The 17,791-nt window shown below is 47.6% G+C and overlaps 1 protein-coding gene across 5 annotated transcripts in view; it reads left to right on the plus strand.

The window, feature by feature from the left end:
* PCDH19 (protocadherin 19) overlaps window positions 1-17,791 on the plus strand; it is a 114,648-nt gene that overhangs the window by 48,244 nt on the left and 48,613 nt on the right. For all 5 annotated transcript variants that reach the window (XM_020963456.2, XM_020963454.2, XM_020963455.2 and 2 more), the window contains one exon: window positions 15,759-15,817. In XM_020963456.2, the coding sequence (XP_020819115.1) occupies window positions 15,759-15,817 (59 nt within the window). The remainder of the gene's footprint in view (window positions 1-15,758; window positions 15,818-17,791) is intronic.

The following is a 17,791-nucleotide window of genomic DNA, read 5'->3' on the forward strand; positions in this document are numbered from 1 at the left end:
ATGTCTGACTTAAGGAGGTCCCTTAGCGACGTGGCCGATTCCAGCAGGCGGCTGCAGATGCTGCCAGCGGTGGCCACGTCTATAGCGCTTTTAAGGTTTGCCAGGAGCTGGGCAAACATTGTTGTCTTACAACAACCTACTAAGGTAGGTACTGTGGCTGTTATAGTGCCCATTTTACAGATGGGGAAACCTCGCACATTGGGACAAAGGACCTAGACAGGGCCGTTCGTGCCATTCAGGTGGCCAGACCATCCTGCCTGCAAAGCCCCCCAAAGCAACTCAGCCCTGGGTAGCCCAGTGTGCTCTATGGGCTGCCCCGCCCCCCTTAGTGGCAGTAAAAATGAGGAAATGATCCCCAGTGGGCAAAACTGGTAGAAGATACTGTATTTTGATTGCAGTTTATCTCTGGCAATTAGAGATGAACAATTTAGGCAGCAACAGGGCAAGTTGTTCGCTCCAGCGAGGCAGTATTTCAGCGGGCTTGCTCATTCGCTGTTCTCTGGAACACTCACTTGGATAAAGAGTGTGTTTCCTTTTGTGTACATACATCCTCTTTCAACAGAGTCACTAGGACCACTTTCTTCTCTTAATGGTGAAATATTGACAAGAGATGATTTGCAAAGACCATCTGCACTGAATTTGACTTTTCATATTATAAACAAAGTGGGTTTGAGCATCATAGTGCTTCCCAATTCAGAGATCTGGGGAGGGGATTCTGTGCCCAGCATTTCAAGGCCTCCTCACTTCAGGTCTTATTTCAGATAATTCTCTTTTCTAATCAAACTGGCTGGCTGTTGTTGCCCGGAGGTGACACCCCATCTCCCACCTCTGGCCTTTTGCCCAAGCTGTCCTTTATGTATGGAATGCACTCCCTTCTTATTGCTACCTCTTAGGACACTATCTTCCTTCAAAGCAGACCCCTGGGGCTACTTCCTAGAGAAAGCTTTTCCTGGTCCTCTCCACTCAATTTTGAGCTCTATCTCCCTCTTGAAGTTATTTGGATTACTTTACAACTGCTTGGTATTTATTTGTCTGCGAACACAATGTATTCTTCACCTCCTCCCACCCCTAGTAGAATGTTCTTCCAGGGCAGGGACAGTTTTTTGTTTCAGAATCTCCAGGGCCCAACACAGTGTTGTAGCACATAGTAGGTTTTGTACATAGTAGCTGTTGGCTAGAGGATCTCCAAGGGCCCTTCTAGCTCTGAAATGCTAGGATTCAGCAGTTCTGGGATAAGCCTGGGACAAGAGAGGTCCTCCCAGCCTACAGCAGGTGGCCCAGTATGGCCTGGGCTCTTCTTTTTGCCAGAATCCATGGCCAATAAGCAGATGGCCAGCATGGGAGCGCCAGGCACTGCTGTGAGCCCAAAGAACTTGTCCTGGTGCGAAAGGATACCCTTTTCTTTATTTTTGATGGTGAAGGACAGATGAAAGCAGGTGACAGCAATTGGGGGCAGAAGCAGCCTATGGCAGTAGGCCATTGGCTGGTTAGGGCTGTCCAATGTCTAGAGCTGATCCAGGTAGAAAGATCCTGGGACTGGGGTTCAGGGGCCCCAGATTCTAGTGCTGCCTCTGTTGCTTACTTACTGGGTGATGTTGGCCAAGTATCTTCACTTCTCTCAGGCCTCTATTTCCTTATCTGTCAAAGGGAGACTAGGAACAACAACCCTGCCTACCTCCCCAAAGGACTGTTTGGCAGTGTCCCAAAAGGTAATGCTCATGAATAACAATAACGATAATGACAATGATGGAGGACATTTCTATCACATTTTGAGATTTGCAGAGCACTTTATGGATATCATCTTAACTGATCCTCACACAGCCCTGCGAGGTAGGTGATATTATTAGCCTCATTTTACAGATGAGGAAATTGAGGCAGACATAGTAGTCAAATGACCTGTCCATTGGGGTCACTTAGCTAGGCAGGACCTGATCCCGAGTTTTCCTGGTCTTTAATGCTATGCCACTCTGGTTCTCATGTATGTTTGTGCATCTGTGCACACATATATAGGGTAAACACAGGATGGCAGAGAGTGTATGAGAGAGCTGGGGGTGAAGAGAGACAGAGTCCCAGAGAGAGAGACAGAGAGGGCTGGTGGAACATGCAGTGAGCAAACATGTATGACACATGGCACCAGAATCTTGACCCAGGCCAGCTCTCATTTCCCCCCAGAGCCCTAGGAAATGTTGAAACAATACAAGTTAGGGTAAAGCCAATGGCTTTTCTTACAAGCATCTCTGAGGTATCTGCAAGCATTCTGGAAGGAAGACAGGCTGGATTGTCTTGCTCATCCTTTGGGGTAGCCTCAGCCATCATTCTGTTTGTGTTCGTGTCATGTTCCCTGTCCTCAGGTCCCCCAACAAGGGCCTGCCAAGACTGCTATCCTAGGCATCCCAGGCCAAGGCCAGTGGGCTCAGCCTCAGAAAGCAGCCTTTGCCTTCCTTTCCCTATTCCCCCATCCCCATACCAGGACAAGGAAGTAACTGGCTGGTGAGAGAGGGGATGACCCTCCATCGGGCTCTGAAGCCCCCTCTGAGATGCTCAGGGTGGGGAAAGGGGCCCACCCTGCTCTTCTGCTCTCTCTTTGCTCCCTTCAGAAAGTCTCATTTCCATCTGACAGCTCTGAATTATACATGGTAATGAGCTTTACTTAACCCTGGCATGAGGGTATTTAAAGCCAAGAGATTCCTGTGACAGTTCAATCACAACAGAGGAAGGAGATGGGGGAAGGAAAGGTGGTTTGAAAAGCATCTTCAGGACTCCAGATACTGCCTCTGGAGTCAGGCCTTTGGGGGTGAGGGGCAGCAGAAGCCTCGTCATAGTGCTAGGGGAGCAGTAATTAGGGAAGTCATGTTCAATTTTTTTTCCTGTCCCCCCCTTGTCAGATGCAGTATGATTCCCCACTTGGCTTATTACTTCTTCTGACAGGCTGGATGTGGTGAAAATATGATCAATCCAGTCCAGGCCAGCCTACTCCAGGAAGCATTTGCAAAGCACCTACTGTGTACAAAGTCCTGTGCTAAGCTCTGGGGACACCAAGACAAAAGGAGAAACAGGCCTTGCTCGCAAAGAGTTTCTACTCTACTGAGGGGATAGGAAGATCTGGGTTCAAATCCTCTCTTAGACACCTAACTAACTGTGTGACCTTGGGCAAGTCATGACACTTCTCTGTGCCTCAGTTGCTTCATCTAAGGACTCTCCCGACTCAAAATCTAGACTCCTAAGATCCATGGAAATTAGGCAAGCATAGACAGGCTAGTGCGAGGCTTTGGAGCACTAGCCTTGGAGTGATTAGGGAAAGCTTCCTGTAGGAGGCGGCAGCTGAGCTGAGCCTTGAGGGGACTCTGGGGTTCTACAAGGTCTTTGGAGGTAATGAGGGAGATCTCAAAAAGAGCCAAACTTGGGCAGGAATTTGGTGGGAAATGGGTGGTAGGCCTTTGGCCTCCAGGAGGGGCTGCTGGGGTTTTCTGTACAATCTTTTGTGGCCATCATGGCTGTCTTCCTTTATTTTGGCCTAGTCTGCATGGGACAAGGAGGATACTTCCTGCCCTCTTCTTTCTTAGAATCTTTAGCTTCCTTACTTGGGCTTTTCCGATGTTCCCCACCTCATCTCTTCCCAGTCATTGGTACATTCACCCTCCTAACTTAAGGAAATCCAAAGTATCTGCACTCTATGTACACGGCCCCCCAGTAGAATGTAAGCTTCCTGAGGGCAAGGATTAACATTTTCGTCTCTGTATTTTCCAGGGTCTAACACATTGCTTAGCACATGGTAAACACCTGATAAATGCTCATTGGAATGGAATGGAACAAGATTTGGTGCCCAACCCACTTGAGGTTTGGGAACTGAGGGGCCAAACTGGGGTACCCCTAGAGATGCTTAGCTGAGGCTGGCTGGATCTTTCTTCATTCATTTATCCTCATCCCGAATGTTTGGGTGGTATCACCACCTATCTCACGAGGAAGGCATCAGGGGGCATGGAGCAGCAGCTTCTGATGAGTGATGGTGTCTGTGCCCTAACAAAGCTGACTTCAGAGGTAGGGAAGGGAAGGCTTCTCCCAGGAGGGGCTGGGAAAGCAGGAAGCTGAGAAAGGGCCTGGCTGGTACCTTGTAGTGATTTAGTGATTGCTGCTACATTCCAATGTTGATTTTATTATTTTGTATATATGTATGTCCATGGGTATGTGTGCTGTATGCATACATGTGTGTTGGGGCCATTTGAGTTTGGAATCATTTCTGGAAAAGGGCGGAGGAGGGGCCTCAGGTGGTCCCCTTCATCATGCCTTCACTCTCCTGGCAGAGGGAATGTTGTCTACTTGTGCTCCCCACCGCAGAGTTGGTCATGTTGAAGCAGGCTGGGATTTCTTCTCCCCAGGAGTGAGCTAGTCAGCCAGCTAGCCCTAATTGCTTCCATCTCATTGCCTTTTCCAGAATCCCAGTGAGGTGTGGCCTAGTGGTGGGAACCCAGGACCTGGAGGCAGATCCCAGGCTCTTAACCTCTCCTGCCCCTCAGGGCCTGAGGTTAATAAGACTTAAGTTAACTGTGTATTTTGGGGGGAGGATTGACTAGTTAATGTCGGTAAGAATGCTTTGAGGAAAAGGAGTGATGCTATTAGTGTGGTAATTATGTTTGGAAACACAAATCCTCCTTTTAGGGCAAAATTAACAGGAGGCACCTGCTCCCCTAGAGTCCCTCAGCAGGGAGCCATAACTAGGGTGGGGTAACTGACACTTTGTCCCAGGGCACTGAAACTAGAATGCTAAATTTAGAGGGTGCTGACAGGATTTCCAGGCCTGGCAGCGGCATTTAAACACTGGCGTTCAGTGCTTATTTAGTAAGCATACAGAGTTAAAAGAGGAAGCTGGATGGTGGTCTGGGGCAAGCTCTTTCCCATCTATACCCACTCCCAGACCCTGTTTCCCAGCTGCCCAAACGTCATTCTCAGCCAGTATCTCAGGGTCTCTGTCTCTCCCCTGCCACCAATAACTCAGGATGCAGACATTACTAGTTCATTCTTCTTATGTGCATCAGGCCAGGTGTCTTTGGCTACTTGAGAAATGACATTTTTCCATTTTGCATAGGGGACCTTGAGGATAGCAGTCACTATCAGCCCCAGCTCCCAACAGGGGTGTCTGTTTTCTGCCCAGCTCAACTCCCTCCCACCCCACCCTAGCCAGCGGCTGCCCATTTGGGCCTCTCTAAGGCTCAATAACTCTTCTCCCTCCTGAAACCTCTCTTTGTTTCCTGTTGTTGGGCCTGGGGGCCGAGGGAGATCCCTTTGTAGAAGAGCCTATTAAATGCTCTGGTTTCTTTGGGCAAATGGGCAAAGATGTCCCATAAAGGCAAAGTGCCAAGTCGGCACTTGTCTCTATCTCTTCTGGAGCTGGAGCCTCATACCCTGACAAATTCCAGCTGCTGAGCTTCCTGACCACTTGGGGAAGTAGAATTATGGCTCCCCTGGGCATGACAGCCAACACGCAGGTGTCAGAAAGAGGCTTTTTGATTTGTTGGTCTCAGTTTGAAAATTGGGTCAAACCCGGACTCCCCTAACCCCGCCCACTCCCCGTCACCTCCCCTTCTAACATCAAATGAGAGAGCCTGGTTTTCTTTGTGAGGAGGCCAGGTAGGGGACCTCTGCTGATTTGTAAATATGAGTGCTCTGGGCCCAGAATGAGAAGACCTGGATTCAAACCCTGCCTCTATCACTTAATACCTGACTTCTCTGTGCCTCAGGCTCCTTATCTGTAAAATGAGGGGATCAGAGCCAGTGGCCTCAAAGGTCCCTTCCAGCTCAAAATCTATAATCCAATGACCCTGGCAAGTCACTTGACCTTTTCTGCATCTGTCAAATGGAGTTAATAATTTAAATAGCCAAAATGAGCTAATCTAGGTCAAGTGATTGCAAATATCAACGCACTCTGTAAACGTGAGCCAGTGTTTTTAGAGAGGTAGCCTCTTGTCCCATTACTGGCTGTGTGATGGGCAAACCATTTCACCCCTCAGTGTCCCAGGTAACTCTCTGAAGCTAGAACTTATGAGGAATGGCCCACCTGTTTTAGTGGAGAGAGTTTTCATACTGGGAGCTCCCCACACAGATAAAATTCCAGGGTTAGACCAATTTTGAATCCAAATCCATTGTAATCATGATGATGACGCACCTCCCTCTGGGGTCTCTGATTCTCTTTGTAGCTCGTAAAGGACCTCACCATCCATGCTCTTTACCTGGACCAGAGATTTGCAGCCAATTCCCAGGAGATGGAGGCAGGCAGGGGGTTCCCAGGTGCCTAATGCTTTCAGTAGGACCAGCTGCCCCAGCTCTAAGCCAAAGGCTGTCGTCACAATTAGAGGGTTCCCATGTTAAGCAGCCTGGGAGCCTGGGTTTGAGAGGCATTCATCATGCCTCGTTAAATTGGAAATTAGTACTTAAAAGGTCAGAAATAAATATTCTGTTTATGTTCTAGTGACAGCAAATAGAAGTGGCCCCACAGGGTGTGCCCGAATCTCGGGCTGAGCTCATTGCAGTGGACCGAGACACCAGCTTGGCTAGGCTGGCTGGTTGGCTGACAGAATGGCCACCCCCTCCTCCCTCCCCCCTCCCCTGCCCAAGAATGAGGCAAGGTTTCATTGATCAGGAGCAGAAAGACGACCGGCTGTATTACATCTCATTAGGAGCCGTCAATAGGAGAAGCAGAAGCACTTACTAGTCCCAACATGATCTATTATTCAGGTTTTTTTTGTTTTTGTTATTGTTTGCTTGTTTGTTTGTTTTCTGTACCACATATTACAGGGCTGAGCAACAAGCTGGCACAGAGAAATGCCTTCAGAAGGTGCCATGGGGCTGTTCCGCCTTCAACCTTTTAATAAGCTTGTTGTGACAACTGGATTTTAAGTGATGTTTAATACAAAGAAGAGAATCGGGGTGGGGACTGGGTTTTGGAAGGGTGGTGTTTTGGACGGCAGGCACAGGGCCAGCCACCAGCCTCCCTCCAAATATTTTGAAAGTCTTTTCAGCTGACATGCCTCGCTCAATAGAAACTCTGCTCTGCAGGCTGCCGGGGCTCTACTGCTGCCAGGCCATCGAGAATTGAGGCGTCGATCAAGTAGGATCCATTGGAACATGGTGGAGAGCTTGGCTTAGGGCCGGAAGCCTGGCGTGGGAGGGGCCCAAGGCTCTACTTTCTAGTATCTTGTCTGGCTGAGCTCCTTGGGCTGAGGACTCTTAGACAGTTGCTTGAGGGGACTTTCTAGCTTGGTGTCCTACAGCCGGAATCCCACTGAAGCAGCTTGACCAAGTCTGATCTTCTGAGCCTAGAACTATCTCATAAGAAATCCAACAAAATTCGATTGAGCATTTATTCAGTAACTGCTGTGTTCCTGGCACTATGTGTGCTGGCTTCTGGGAGTGCAAAGAGAAAACAAAATTGTCCCTTCCCTTAAGGGGCTTACTTTTTGGGGGCAATGACATGTATCCAGATAAGTCAATCCAGTATGAATGTAAAGTGATTTCAGGGTGGTGGACCGTTATCACTTAGGGGATCAGGAAGAGCTTTGTGCAGGAGGTGAGCCAGGGAAGGGAGCCAGGGTTTTCAAGAGGTGAAGGCAAGGAGGGAAGGCGTTCCAGGCGTGGGCCACAGTTCATCAGAAGGCGCAGATGAAGGAGATAGTGTGCCATGCCCAGGGAACAACGTCTCAGAATTAAAGCTCTTTGAGGGCATTTGGTCTTTCTGTCTATCACTAGGACCAAGCATATAATGGGTTGATGTTAAATGAATGCTCTGCCACATTTCTTATAAAATCAGGTTTAGGACCAGAAGACCGAGTCCAGTCTTCTTCATGTTAGAGATGATGAAATGACACTAAGACAGGTTAATTGACTTGCCCCAGATCTTACTGGTAGTAAGTGGCAGAGGCCAGATTTGAACCCAGCTCCTCTGCTGACAAGATCTATTGCTCTTTCCTCAGTGCCATACTGCCTTCCCAAATGGTCAGCATCACCCCTGAAAGGCCATGGAAATGGTCCCCAAAGGTGAAAGGAAGCAGATGTGCGGAATGTGAAAGGAAACCAGGCTTGTTTCGAGGACCTGGGATACGTGACCACAGGGCCCCCGAGATCTAGGTTTGAGGACTTTGTCTCCAGAGTCTGGGGTGTTAGTTCTGGTCTTCCCCTAGACCTGTCCTGCTTTGTCTGTGTTCTGTGATGAGCCAAGAAACAGCCAAGATAAAGGCAGTGCCATCCCCCGGCCTCTGAGGAAGGATGGCGTGGGATGCCGAGAGCGGCACTCCATCTCCCTTTCTCTGCTTTGTGTTTGTATTGCTGCGGTTCTTTCTGAGTCACTGTTTTCCACTCTGGCTACAGCACTTAGCTGAGGGTTTCCCTGACTGTCCTGTGGGCCCAGTCAGTATTACTTGCTCGTAAAGAGCTTTGATATTTGGGGATGAAAGGCACCGTGTGACTGCACAATGGTCTGAACATGTCTCCCGTTTCACATCTTGGGATGGCGGTTCAGCTCTGGGAGGCTGGTGCCTCCTGAGGACAGCCAGATCCTTGTGGTGGAAGTCTCAATGCCCTCAGAACGGGCCCTGCCAGGCTGCTGAGGCCTTTGGATCCCAACACCCTGTGCTTTCAGGGGTGTGGGCCTCTGCTCGCTTACACAAATGGCAGCAGTGCTGATTTAGGAATCTGAGGGCCTGGGTTCAAATCCTGTCTCTATCACCTACTACCTGTGGGACCTTGGGCAGCTCACTCCCCTGTCGGGGCCTCAGCTCTATTCTCTACAGCTTGGGCTAGGCTCAGTCAGAACTCTGACTGTTGGCATAGCCTCTACCAGCCAGGACTTCCCTTCATACCTTGATGAGGCATGGGAGGAAGGCCTTCTCTCCCCCACTTGAGCGGTGCCCAGAGTTTGGAGAGGGGCCAAGCGCCTCCTTGGAACGCCAGGGAACTTCACTGAGCCAGACTCGGGGCCTCCAGGTTGTACCCATCCTTTCCAATCAGCTTTGCAAGCCTTTGGCCATGTGGGGCTCCTTCAGAACTGCCTTTTGTAGCAACCTGGGCTGATACAGTTTCCCTTCAAAGCCAAATTTGGCTAAATCAGAGAGAAGTTCAGTGAAAGACACTGTCCTCAGGCCAGATTACCTCACTCCTGGGTGGTCTGAACAGCTAAATGGCCTCAGAGAAATTCCCTGAGTTTGGGGAGGGTAGACAATGAAAGGCCGCCTTTACTCTGGCCTGCCTGGGTATTAGCCACGTGGCCCTTCCCAGCCTTGGAAAGCTGCTGCACTTGAATCCTGTACAACAATTAGCAATCCTGCCATGGTGCCAGCCGCTGACTCAAGGGCCTCTGCCCACTGCCCACTAGGAGAGCTGAAAGGAGCCTCAGCACATATCCCACATGCAGCCCCCCTACTACATAGCTGGCAAGTGCCCCTCCAGCCTCTGCTTCAACGCCACTCCAAAGGGGAAGCCAGCATCTCCAGAGGCAGTCCATGTCATTGGGGAGAGTTGCCATTGTTAGCAGTCTTTCATAACCAAAAGCCTAAATCCCCCTGGTTGCCATTTCTCCCTATTCATTATTCCTGGTTTTTCTGTCCTCTGGGGTCAAACAGCCCTGCAAATACTTGAAATAGCAACCCCCATCCTCCCCCCACAACTCCGCTTCTCTTCTCATTGCCTTTTTCTGACCCTCACACGGCATGGTCTCAAGGCCCCTCTTTATCTTGGTTGCTCTCTCCAACTTCTAGATCTGTTGCTCCAGATGTCATGTGATCAGGGCAGAGTATAGTGGGGTTCTCACCTCCCTGTTCTGGGAAGCTTGCCTTCTTTCGTGTAGTCCAAGATCTCATTCAAATTTTTTTTTTTTGCTACCATGTTTCACAGCTGACTTGGGTCAAATTTGCTGTCCACCCAGACCTTGAGATCTTTTTCAGAAGAAATGCTGTGTAAGCATGCCTCCCCCATCTGGTACTTGGGAGGCTGATTTTTGGAAACTTTTTAATCCCCTTTTTAGGCATATAGTCGTGCATCTTCATGCCCATTTCCAGGGAGCTAGTAGGACTGGTGAAATTAAACAGGCAGAGAACACTCCCCCAGTGGGACTAAAGGTACTTTGGTTATAATTTGATCCTGGCTTCATATTTTCTTTTGGGGGCAGAAGGAGATAAGGCCTGAAGAATGGACATGGGTCCATTCTTTTCAGAAGAGTATCTGTCTCCCTTGCCTGGAGAAGTAGACCTTTTTGAGGATAGCAAACTCTGTTTGCCTTGGCCCTCTTGGAAGCTGAGTGTGTGTGTTTGGGGGGTTATGTAGGTCCTAGAGAGGAGGGACTTGTTCGGAAGCAGGCGCCACCCCTGGGCATTCCCTGGCCTGGCCGGGTCTGGGGTGGGGGGGGCCTTTGACTTTGGGCAAAATCTTACATGATGATGAGTGTTAGAATTTTTAAAACATCTGAAACTATGACTTGCATTCATTGTGGAGGATTCCCCAAGCTGCCCCCAGTGAGGGTAGGTACGTAGGGTGCAACTGAACATCCTTACAGGGCTGCCCCATGAAATCTCATAGGGCAAAAAAGGGAAGTCTTTTGGGGTCCCAAGTCCAAGCTGATGGTTAGCCAGTAGCTCATCTGTTTTTTTTTTAACGGTATCTATGTTTTATCGCATTTTTGTTTATTTTGTATAAAATGTTTCCCAATTATCTTTTTTTTTGTTTTTTTATATTTTTAAATTTTTATTTTTTTATTCTTTCCATATGCTTTTGAGTTGAAAATTTTTCTCCCTTTTCCTCCCCACTACCCTTCCCAAGACAGCACACAATCTGATAGAGGCTTTACATTTACATACCCATTAAACATATTTTCACATTAGTGAAGTTGTAAGTAAAAATTAAAACCAATATGAGGAACCATCACAAAGAGGAAACAAAACTCAACAGAAGGTAAAAATAAGTGATAGCGATTCGACTTCCGTAGTTCTTTCTTTGGATGTGGACAGCATTTTCCATCCCGAGGCCTCTGGAGATGTCTTAGATCCTCGTAATGCTGAGAAGGGTTCAGTTTAACAATCTTAGTCATTCCATAACGTGGCTGTTATTGTGTACAAAGTCCTCTTGGTTCTGCTCACTTCACTTAGCAAGCCAGTAGCTCATCTGAAAGGGATCTGCACCTTTGGTGGGCTGGAAACCGAGTCAGTGGTGTGATCCAGCCATCAACAAAGACCTGAGCTGTATGAAGCTGCTCGTGAATGAGGGAGTTGCTTCCAGAAGCAACTCATTGCGAACTGACACGCTGGCTAACAGCCACATGGGATTCCCCTCCTCGGCTTGGAAAGGCACTCCCTTAGAAGCCTCTAGAAGCCTTGGAGAAAAGCAGCCAGCACTGTGGGAATCAGTGACTCGGGCCTTCTCTCTGAGCCTGGAAACCTCTCATCCCTCCCTTCATTAGGGAAGGTACATGGTTGGGCACGTCCATGGCCAATTCCAGGGATGGGGCAGGCTTGATGGGTTTAGCCAGGGCACAGAGCTCTCATATGTTCATTTGTCTTCCTTTTCTACTTTGATTCTGTAGCCTTGTTACTACAACCTCCTTCACACCTACACCTCCATCCCCAAGATTACTGGATTCTCTGCAAAGTGGGCACAGACCTTCTGAGTCTTCACATATGAACATATGCATGCGACCATTTAATGTTGGCCAGTTTGAGTATTACAAAGGCTGTCACCTGGAAAAGTATTTGCCTTTTTCTGTGTGTCTCTAGACTCTAGAGGGTCAGAATAGGAGTAATGGATGGAAGTTACACATGTTAGCAAAAACTAGAGTTACTCCAAAATGGCATGGGAGGCCTTTAGAGGCAGTGGGTCTCCCCTTACTGAAGGTCTTCAAGCAAAAGTTTCCATGCCCAACTGTTGGGTATAATGTAGAGGGAGATTCTGGGTCACATATATATTGGACTAAATGGTCCAACCAAGGTCCCCTCCAACTTTGAGATTCTGTGATTCCTATAATTCTGTGCTTTCTTCAGCATCACCTCTCTGGGCCTCAGTTTCATCATCTGTAAGATGAGGGAGTTGGATGAGAAGATCTCTTCTAGCCCTATCTAGATATATGAGCTAATGACTGAAGTTAGGAAGGGAAATAAGTCATTTCTGTGGTACAGTTCTGTCTGTCTATCCATTTTTCTGTTCTCTCTGTCTGTCTTTCTCCCGGCTTTCTTCCTGTTTGGGAAATTCTTTCAAGCAGTCTTAAGCTAATATGGCCAGAGCCCCAAATGGACCTAGTACTGTTGCCCAGATGGAGGCTGATCACATCCTAGTGGTTTGGCACTCCCCCAGGCTGAATCTGGGGTTTCAGGTTTGGGAGCTCTTGCATGGTCCTTGGCAAACAAAGCTGTTGCATGGAACCTGGTAAATGTGGTTGAAATTTGCCTCTGTGACACCAACACAGAATTCAGTCCTAGCTTATCCCTTCTGAGTCACCAAAACCTTTAGCAATCAATGTCATAATGCAGAAACAAAGATGCAAAAAAAAAGCCATGGCAAGAAGTTTTCAAAATGCATCTCCATAGCTTTACTCACTGTGTGCAAGGATGAGCTGAGCTGTGCTGAGCGCTCTAACAGCAGAAGTGACTTGCTCACTGGTAGGGATTGGAGTGAGGGTCCCATTCACTCAGCTGAGACAGAACCGTGCTACCCAGTACAGTGCTGGCCACAGAGTAGGGGCCCTGGAAAAACTCCCTGAGTGACCTCTGCTAGACCCTCGCAGGCTGTCCTGTTCTCATGTGGTCTTCGACAGCCGTGGCTGTGGGCGTGGTAGCAGGCTGGCATTCCTGATTTATGAGCCAATCCCAGAGGCATTAACTCTTCTGGGTTTTTGGTCGATTTTTCTTGCCCTGGTGGCAGCAATAAAAGCATGTTTTCATCTTCAAGAGTAATTCATGTGGAATGGCCATGGGAGGAGATGCTTCTGGAGAGAGAAGGATGAGTTCCACGCGTTTCCTTGGCTGACCTGACACCCACTTGTTTCCTTGTCCCCTGGTGGAGGTAGGACAGTAAGAAGCCAGGACTCAGCCCTCCTGAAAATATACCTCAGCCCCCCTCCCCATTGACCCCAAGACTCGCCTAGTATTTCCTAGGGCCTCTAGTTTGGGCATTACTTAGGGTCAGGACTGCACTAGAATATGTGTATTTGGTGTAGGGTGGGGAGTGGGAAGAAGAGTGGGGATAGTGGAAAATGTCACTGAGAATTTGGGCCTGGCTCCCAGGTGCAATTTTTGCCCTGGGTCCCACCTCTTGTTAAGGTTGGCCTCTTTGGACAGATAGAGCTGTGATAAGCAATTCTTCTGTCTGAGATGGTTGCCACTAAATACACAGTGGGTAGGGAAACCTTGGGACATGAGGCCCAATGGGCTGAGGCTGAGATCTGTCCCCAGCACCGAGGGCCAGAGATCCCAGGATACTATGATATTGCTGCTAGGGAGGGAGGAGAAAGGGCAGGGCTGAAGGGGGGAGCTCACATCTACTGGGGGGAGGGCGGAAGTGCCTGCCATGGAGGAGCATCTCATTTTCACTATTTTTGCTAACTAGATTTTCAGACCTGCTGAAGTTGTTTAAGTGCTGTTGGTACTCTGGGGACAGAGGCCTAGTTGTCCCACCCTAGGGTTAGCTCTAATGTCCTGATGGTCTTTCCATCCCCTGTACACACACAGACACACACACAGATACACAGACACACAGATACATGCACACACAGACACACACACAGATACACAGACACACAGACACGCACAGAGACACAGACAGATACACAGACACACACACACACACACACACACACACACACACACACACACACACACACCCTACGCACACATACCTCTTTCATCTCCCAGGCATTCTGCGGTGGCTTTGGTGAAAATTGTTGCTTAGGAAATCTCTCTGAATTTCATTAGAAGGTGGTATTTTAATGATAGGCCTCAAGACAGGGCTTTGCTTGCTGATTTCCTGTTTGACACGAAAGACTTCAGGACCCGCTGGGGATTGCTCTTCATCCATCGCCCACCCCTGTTTTAGGCATGTTACCTGTTTGCTTTTGTTTTTGTGATAAAATGAAGTTCTTGCTGCATGCACATGGGTACGGGCACCATTCAAGATGGTGAGAACAGGGGCCATAGCAGGGGATTGCCTTCACCACATTTCCATATCTATGGAATAAATATTTTAACATGTTAATTATCTGCTACTAATAAAAAAATACCTTTGAACTTCTAGTCAACTTGACGGGTGCAGAATTGGGCCACTGGGGAACAGGAAGCAATTCGTTTCAGTAAAGGCAATGTGTCATATTGCTTCTTCTTCAGGAAGTGGTTCGTGTGGTCCCCGGATGCATCCATGTGTCAACTCTGTCAGACTCTTGGCTGGAGTCACAGGCCTGCGCTTTGACCCACAGAGACTCGCTGGCTCTGAGAGAGCAGGATTCGGTTCTCAGGCACTAATGTGGCATTACTTAGTCTCAAAGCAATCAGAGCAGTTGTTTCATTGTGGGCGCTGCTGGTTAGGAAGTGATAAACTGGAGAGCATCCATAGAAGGGCAACCAGGATGGGGAAGGGTCTAGAGTCCATGCTATAAGAGGACTGGCTGAAGAGCAGCTAGGGGGAGGAGGGAAAGGGGGAGATGTAAAAGCTCTTATATGAAAGCGGAAGACTCGTTCTTTTGATCCTAGATGACAGAACTCAGAACAATGAGATGAAATGATGGATGTCAATGTAGGCTTGGATGTTAGGAAAACAACAACGATAACAACCTACCCACCTCCTTAAGACTTAGAGCTATCTCCAGCAATAGCACTCCTAGGGCTATATCCCAAAGAGATCAAACAAATGGGAAAAGGACCCACATGTACAAAAATATTCATAGCAGCTCTTTTTGTGGTGGCAAAGAATTAGAAATTGAGAGGATGCCCATCCATTGGGGAATGGCTGAGCAAGTTGTGGTATATGAATGTTATGGAATACTATTGTGCTATAAGAAATGATGAACAGGCTGACTTCAGAAAAACCTGGAAAGACTTATATGGTCTGATGCTGAGTGAAGTGAGCAGAACCAAGAGGACTTTGTACACAATAGCAGCCACATTATGCAATGACTAAGAAAGTTAAACTGAACCCTTCTCAGCATTACGAGGATCTAAGACATCTCCAGAGGCCTCAGGAAGGAAAATGCTGTCCACATCCAAAGAAAAAACTATGGAAGTCGAATCGCTATCACTTATTTTTACCTTCTGTTGAGTTCTGTTTCCTCTTTGTGATGGTTCCTCGTATTGGTTTTAATTTTTACTTACAACTTCACTAATGTGAAAATATGTTTAATGGGTATGTAAATGTAATGCATATGTCAGATTGTATGCTGTCTTGGGGAGGGTGGGGGGGAGAAAAAGGGAGAAAAATTTTCAATTCAAAAGCATATGGAAAAAAAAATTAAAAAATTAAAAAAAACAACAGAAAAAAAAAGACTTAGAGCTATCCTGGAGGGGAACCGGCTGTGTGGAGAGGTGGGGGCTCTCCTCATAGGAGATCTTCAAGCCAGTGCTGGGCTGAGGGAATGCCTTTTGTGGTTATGGGTCAGATTCAGTGACCATGGAGTGCATTCCACTTCGGAAGTCCTGTGCTTTGGGGTACTCACTGTGGTACGGGTTTAATTCATGGCAGGAAAATAGGACTCTCTTCCATCTAATGATCTTTGTTCTTTGTCCTTTTCTCCTCTTTTTCAGACTGAGAACTACTCCTTCGATGCCAACTATGTGAACAACCGAGCCCACATAATTAAGAGGTATGTCCGAGTGTCCACTTGCTTGCCTCCTTTATCTGCCTGGCATTGACATCCTTCAGCTAAACTCACATCCCCTTTTCTCTCCTTCTTCCTCTTGTCTGTGCCAGTCAATTTTCTGTGAAAATGAAAACAGATCATTCTGAAGTAAGATTTATATCCCCAAGCTTCTCTCTACTCTGGTTTTAAGGAAAGGGAAGCCTGCTTTGAGGACGTTATTGTCTCATGTGGAAACTGCCATTGAGGTTCAGGAGATCAATGTTAACTCAATGACTCTGGGATTCATTTTAAAAAAAAAACCTAACTCTTTCCATGGCAAAATCAAAATTGAAATAAACCAGTATCTGCATGGGTGCTTCAGGAAAAGAAAGAAAACTCCCTTACACAGTTCAGTAAGATTGCAATGAAATGCCTCAGGTTGGAATCTGTGCCCAGTGCTGCTGCCAGAATGGAAGCAGTAGGCCTTGGTTTCCTCATATGTCAAGTCCTGGTACTTCTTCCTTCTATGGGTAATTGCAAGGAGTAAAGGTAATTGCTTTGGAAACCTTAAACTGGTACATCAATATGAGTTACTGGGATTCCTATAATAGTTGTTGGCTGGGAGGGTGAGCCATTGGAATCATAACAGGTAACACATATAGGACAAAATACTCAAATATTTATTTAAAAATTATTTTAAAAGTGGATAAGATTTGCAAAGCACTTTATAATCTGAACCTCACACTAACCTATGGGATAAGTACTATAAGGGTGAGATTTCTTTGGTGTGGATGTATGAGGTCATCAGTGTGGGTAATTCCCAGTGTGGAGAGTCCCTCTTCTGATGTAGATATGCACTTCAGCTGGGGCATGTATTTTTAGAGGGTTGCCTGGGGCATTAAGAGGTTAAATGACTTACCCAGGGTCATATAGCCAGTATGTGTCAGAGGCCAAATATGAACCCAGGTCTTCCTGATTCTAAGGCTAGCCCTCTAATGTCTATATCATGTTGCAGCTCACTAGAGATAATATGATCCCCATTTGGTATCCCAGGCTCAGGGATGGGGAGTGATTTGCCCATAGTCACACAGCTGGTAATTGTGTGTGAGGCAGAATTCAGACTCAGTGCCTGAGGCCAGCTGTCTCTCCTCTAGCCCAAGCTGCCTCTATGTTGTGTATGAGGCCATTGAGTTCTACAGATAAGAAACGTGGGGCTGAGAGCGACTGATGAGGGGGCTGGACTTAATGGTCTATGACCCTCTGGGGAGGGCCAAGCACAGACCCTCCAAAGGCTGTGCTGGAAGTTCATGCTGTCGACTTGCAGTTTCATGTCAACAGTCTATGACCTAGAGTGGAATTCTGTACACACATGTACACTTGGGATACAGTTGTGGAGGACGCAGAAGTCTATTCTTCTGTTGGTGCCAATCCCATAAATTGATGTCACCCAAAGAATGGGGCTTGAGGGAGTGACTGGCTTGTTGTCTGAGCTGCTTTAATTCACATTTCATGTAATTCACAACACTGAACTATCCAGTGAAAAGAGTGTAGGTTTATCTGTGTTAGAAGGGGATCGCTCACCCAAAGAATGCCAGTCACCTGATTGCTTGAGGGAATCTCTTAGCCTAGAATCGCTCATTGATTTATTCCACGTGAATTTGGGAAACACCTGCCATGTGTCAGGTGCTGGGGTTACAAAGACAAAACCAAATCATCTCTTCCCTCAAGAAGCTTCCGTTCTTCTGTACATAGCTAATTAAAGACAGGCATTGATATCCTGCAGTAAATACGTGGTAGTATCAGGGAGAGGAGAGGACCGTGGCAGTTAGAACACAGCTGGTACAGTTGGGCATCAGACAAAGAGGGCTTCCTTGGTCTCTAGGATCCTCTAGGCTTTTGTTTTAGGGGAAAACCACATCGATGATGAGATGTGTTACATTGGAAGATTCCAAAGCTTGGCCAAACAATGTTGATCTGAACCTCTCCCCCTGCCAACCC

The sequence above is a fragment of the Phascolarctos cinereus genome, unplaced genomic scaffold, assembly GCF_003287225.1.
Source record: "Phascolarctos cinereus isolate Bilbo 61053 unplaced genomic scaffold, phaCin_HiC Scaffold_8;HRSCAF=390, whole genome shotgun sequence".
NCBI classification, from domain to species: domain Eukaryota; kingdom Metazoa; phylum Chordata; class Mammalia; order Diprotodontia; family Phascolarctidae; genus Phascolarctos; species Phascolarctos cinereus.